The 5,142-nt window shown below is 37.6% G+C and overlaps 1 protein-coding gene across 1 annotated transcript; it reads right to left on the minus strand.

Moving 5' to 3' along the window:
• Positions 1–560: 560 nt before the first annotated feature.
• NPVF (neuropeptide VF precursor) lies at positions 561–3,771 on the minus strand (the record flags this gene model as incomplete). Its single annotated transcript, XM_082755340.1, has 3 exons — positions 561–602; positions 1,485–1,871; positions 3,631–3,771. The coding sequence occupies 3 exons, from the start codon at positions 3,769–3,771 to the stop codon at positions 561–563; spliced, it is 570 nt and encodes a 189-aa protein (XP_082611466.1).
• Positions 3,772–5,142: the final 1,371 nt, after the last annotated feature.

The following is a 5,142-nucleotide window of genomic DNA, read 5'->3' on the forward strand; positions in this document are numbered from 1 at the left end:
CAAGGTAATTGCATTACAGTATGACTTTGGTTAGATGTTATTCCTCTGTGGGGGTCCAAGAAGCTTGTTTTTTTCCTGACTAGTCGCCTTTCAGATTTATATCTTGCAGGACTCATAAACAACAGGAAAAGTGCTTTCTCTACATTTCACTTGATTTTCTTCAGATACATAAGACAAAAAGGTACCAGTAGTTTTGGTCCTGCATCTGTTTGTTATTCACACGGTAGGATTCTTTTTATTTGTACCATGCTTCTTTATTTTTACTATGTTTCTTTTAATTTTGCTTAAAATGCTTTCCGTTATATAGCTATTGTTTTGAAATTACTTTTTACAACCAACAAGATATCAGTTGCACAGAAGTAAATAGAATTTATACTGTACTGCCACTGAAGTAAACTAGTACAACACTCACTACAATCATTCCCTTATACATCAATCATTTATACAGAATACATACATTATAACATGAAGACAGGTTTGCATTTCAGTTCTCATATATGTTTTCTTCTTATGACCTTTAGTTTTGAATACACATTGCTTCTTCTCCAAGTCTTTCACTTTTACTCTTCTGATTCCGATATTAATGTATCAAATTCATATCCCTAAAAATATCAGAAAAATAAAACAAAATCTATAATAGTCAGGTTAGATGGTGAGTAAAGAATAAAAGAAATCCAATTAAATAGTAAAGAATATTGGCTTTTGATAGTATCAGGTATCTTTCCTGGCCTAAACTTCCACTTTATGCATATGACAGATGCAAGTCAGGGGTAGCCAACTGAAACATGGTTCCAAAACAAATAGGCAGTTCAGATTTAAAACAGTGGATATGAGAAGAAGGACTGTTATTGAAGAACTGTTTAAAATTATTCTTAGAAAGGACAGGAAATATTTTTCCTAACTTGAAAAAAAATTTGAGACATCAAAAAAACTTCTCATCTTAACTTGGAATGAAAAATCAAAATCTGAAACATTACCTCAGAAAGACAATCTGAAAACAAAAATAGGTTTGGATCAGGAAAAAAAAAAAAGTTGTTCTTACCATTTCAAAAAGCTGCAATGGAGTTTTGATTTTTTTTTTTTTACTCTAATTTGCATAAATTTAGAAAATGAAAGAGTAATTTTTAGATAATTTTCTTTGGTCATTTTATAGTGCTGAAATGGGATATTTTAATGATTCTGAGCCTTTTCACCAAAGCTTTAAACTTTTCAAAATGAAACCTGATCTAAAAAAGCGTTGCCAAACCTAATCTCATATGAGCTTTTTGGCTTTGACTATGTGGCACTTTCTCATTAGCAAAGATTTCATAGAGATTCTCTACTAGTTCTTGTGATGAGGCTTTTTGATTTCATGAACTGCAAATCTTTCTTTTGGCAAATTGGTCTCATATTGAAATGCTTAGAGAATATTCCTAGAGGAAGGCTGGTTGTGTTTGATCATTATTAACTTGTGATTTAATAATTTTAATACATGGCTTGAATACTTGCTTATTGTTACCTGGTTCAGATTCCTGGACACCTTGAGACAGACTGACAGGCAGTGACTTCCCAAATCTCTGTGGCAAATTTAGAAGTGATTGAATGGAACTTCTAACAAGTGGAGATCTCCCAAGCCTCTGTGATAAATTTGGAGCATGCCTAGGTAGATTCCCTCCAAAAGCTCTTCCAAATCTCAGAGGCATATTAGCAATTGGTTTAATGCTTCTTTCTTCTGGATAGTTTCTTCCAAACCTAAGAGGTAAATTAGCAACTGAATTTGGCACTTTGTTTAATGTAGGAGTGTTCATTTTAATGATGTTTTTTGATCCCCAGTCTTTCATTTCTTCAAAATTCAGGCTCCTCTGTTTTTCTTCCAAGGCATTGTCTTTAATCTGAAGAAAAAGTAAAAATGATACTAGCATCTGTATAGCGTATTATTTCAGCTACTAGTCAGACAAAGGATTCATTTTATCATCTCTCTGGAAAGCTTCTGTGTATCATTCTTTTTCTCTTTTTCTGTTATCTAATGCTTTCTAGACTATTTGTTGAACTCCATTCTAGTGTGGATTACTTCATTTGGAGACATTGTTCTGCATACCTTTTCAGTTCTCTGACTGCAAGTTCACATCAGCTTCTGCAACTGTTCAAATGGAGTCAATTGGAAATATTTCTGGGCATAGGTGTTGTTAACTCTGCCATCAGTTTTGCGTGGACAGGTATTGTTGTCATGTCCACATTTGCTAATATCACTGTCTGAAGGAGAAGAAGATCTTGGGTAGAAGATGCTGGCTATATTTAGTGACTTGATACAGATACAACCTCTTACTCATCTGGTCCAGATGAACAGGAAGATGGGCCAAGCCACCTGGAGGTGTGTCTCATTTCTTCCTAAGCACTGGGTGGGTGCTTTTGACCCAACATGCTAATGGACATGCAAAACAAATGGAAAGTATATGGGTCAAGTCCATCTCAAACCTCTTCTGGCCTTGTAGCACAGAGGTTTTCCTGAACTTTAAGTTGCTTTAACCCTCCACTAGCATACAAGAAACATGAGTTGCTCCTGGGCTGTCAGAGCCAACCAGCACAAAATCTAACTTCTGTGGCTACAATAAAGAACTGAGCTCAGTATGTTACTTGTCTTATGATGTAAAGTGCAGCTTTTACCTGCAAAATAACTATATCAACCTGACCCTTTCCTATATATCATGTTCTTTCCCTGGGTGTATTGAAAATCACTCATTCTGATTTTTGTGACAAAAATAAATTTCTCTGCCTTAGCAGCAAACATGTACAAATATGATTTTCTACTTCAATTAAAGTAGTAGCACAATTAGTAGCACAAATGCTACTAATCCTAATTTCAGTTTCTTATCCACATTTGGTGGTTTCCCCACCACCAAGGAATGAACCACTCTAGTTCATACTTCATGATTAAAATGTCAAATAAACTATGCCTCTTATTGCACCTGTGAACCTGAAGAGAGATCTGAAGACCAGGAGATTTCACTAAAATAATTAAAGGTGTATTTTGCTTTGAGGGATTTTTATTACACCAATGACAATAAGACAAAAAGAGAAGTTGGCTCTCACTTCCCAGGGAGTATTTGCAGGGCAGACAAGAAAAAAAAATACAGATGAGCTGTGCAAATTTGATTTGGCATCCATTGAGATATAATAAATGTGCAACCCTGCAAAGATATTTTTATAGTCAATTTCCAGAGCAGAATTTAGGAACATTAACTATATTAGATTTATAATGTTCTCTGTTTATCATTATTCTTTGAGTATTACAAGCATGCCTTTATTAATTCTGGATTAATAATGTATTTGTTATATTATGTGCATAAAATGCCTGACAGGAATGTTAATTGAGGCCCCACTGTGTAAGTAAGAAACATTTCAGAAAAAAGTCTCAACCTAATCGCAAGGCTGTATTGCAAGAAAATTGAAACATGAATTGATTTACACAGTGTGTGTGTCAGAGCAAATGAATTTCCTGAAAATTTTGTCAACAAGCCTCTTTCATACTGCTAGTGCTGTAATGTCAAATACTGTGCTATGAGGTTAGAAGAGCCATTGTCAAAAAATTCAAAGTACTCAAGATTTGACCCACAGTTCCCCCAAATACTCTCTTAGTAATACAAATCTTACCTTGTAATATTTATCATCATCATCTTCTCTGCTCTGCAGACTGGACTTCATCAGTTCATCTAGGCACATACTACTCGATGTTAGAAAGACCACTGTAACTAAAGCAAGTAGAATAAACTTCTGGGTTGAAATGACTTCCATTTTTTCTCAAATTGAGCTCAGTTAGAAAGCTCAGAATCTGTACAGAAAAGCAAACTGCCATCATTTTATATCATCAGTAAACAAAAAGACATCATTTCCTATGACATCAATCTCAAAAGCTTCAATCCTTAATATTAATTAATGAAGTAATTTGAATATGTTTGAAGAATGTTGGGAATTTTTTTGTGTGAACCTTTTTAATCAACATAGCTACTTGTTAGGGACACGCTGACTTTACAGTTATTTTCTTTGCATGAAATATGTCTTAATTAGCTAAATTTGAGAGCCATGACAGGAGAGACTTAAAACAGCCACAATGTTCTATCTCTATTTGTAGACAAAAACACCTTCTTTCTTTTGTTTCAGTGTCCTCAGAAAGACTATGAAAAGAAGCTTTCTCCATGTATGCATTCTTCTGCTTCAGTGGTCCTTTTGAACTATATAATTCTCATTTTTAGATGTGTACAACTGGGGGCATTTGGCCCATTGAAAACAAGTGCTATATATTGACGTAGTTGATAAGGTTATATAATCATCAAATTACAGACTATCCTGAGTTGGAAGGGACCCACAAGGATCATCAGGTCCAACTCCTGGGTCTGCACAGGACCACCCAAAAATCAGGCCATATGTCTGAGAGCATTGTCCAAATGCTTCCTGAACTCCAGCAGGCTTGGTGCCATGACCACTGCCTTGGGGAGCCTGTCCCAGTGCCCGACCACCCTCTGGGTGCAGAGCCTTTCCTAACACCTATCCTGACCCTCCCGTGTTCCAGCTCCGTGCTGTTCCTTCGGGTCCTGTCACTGTCCCCTGAGAGCAGAGCTCAGCGCCTGCCCCTCCGCTCCCCTCGTGAGGGAGCTGCAGGCCTCCCCTCAGCCTGCTCTGCTCTGGGCTGGACAAACCAAGGGACCTCAGCCTTGGTTCTTATATGTCTTGCCCTCCAGACCCTTCACTGTCTTTGTAGCCCTCCTTTGAACACTCTGTAATAGTTTTATGTCAGTTTTATACTGTGATGCCCCAAACCAGACACAGTGCTCAAGGTGAGGTTGCACCAGCACAAAGCAGAGCAGGACAATCCCTTCCCTCACACGGCTGGCAGTGCTGTGCCTGATGCACCCCAGGGTACGGTTGGCCCTCCTGGCTGCCAGGACACACTGCAGGCTCACATTTAACTTGCCATTGACCAGAAACCCCAGATTCCTTTTTGTGGGGCTGCTTTCCAGCCTCTCATCCTCCAGACTGTACGTATAGCCAGGGTTGCCCCTTCCCAAGTGCAGAATCTGGCAGTTTTCTTATTAAACTTCATGTTGTTGGTGATTGCCCAGCCCTCTAATTTGTCAAGAACTCTCTGCAAGGCCTCTCCACCCTTGA

This window comes from Aythya marila, assembly GCF_965140915.1.
Source record: "Aythya marila genome assembly, chromosome: 2".
Classification (NCBI taxonomy): domain Eukaryota; kingdom Metazoa; phylum Chordata; class Aves; order Anseriformes; family Anatidae; genus Aythya; species Aythya marila.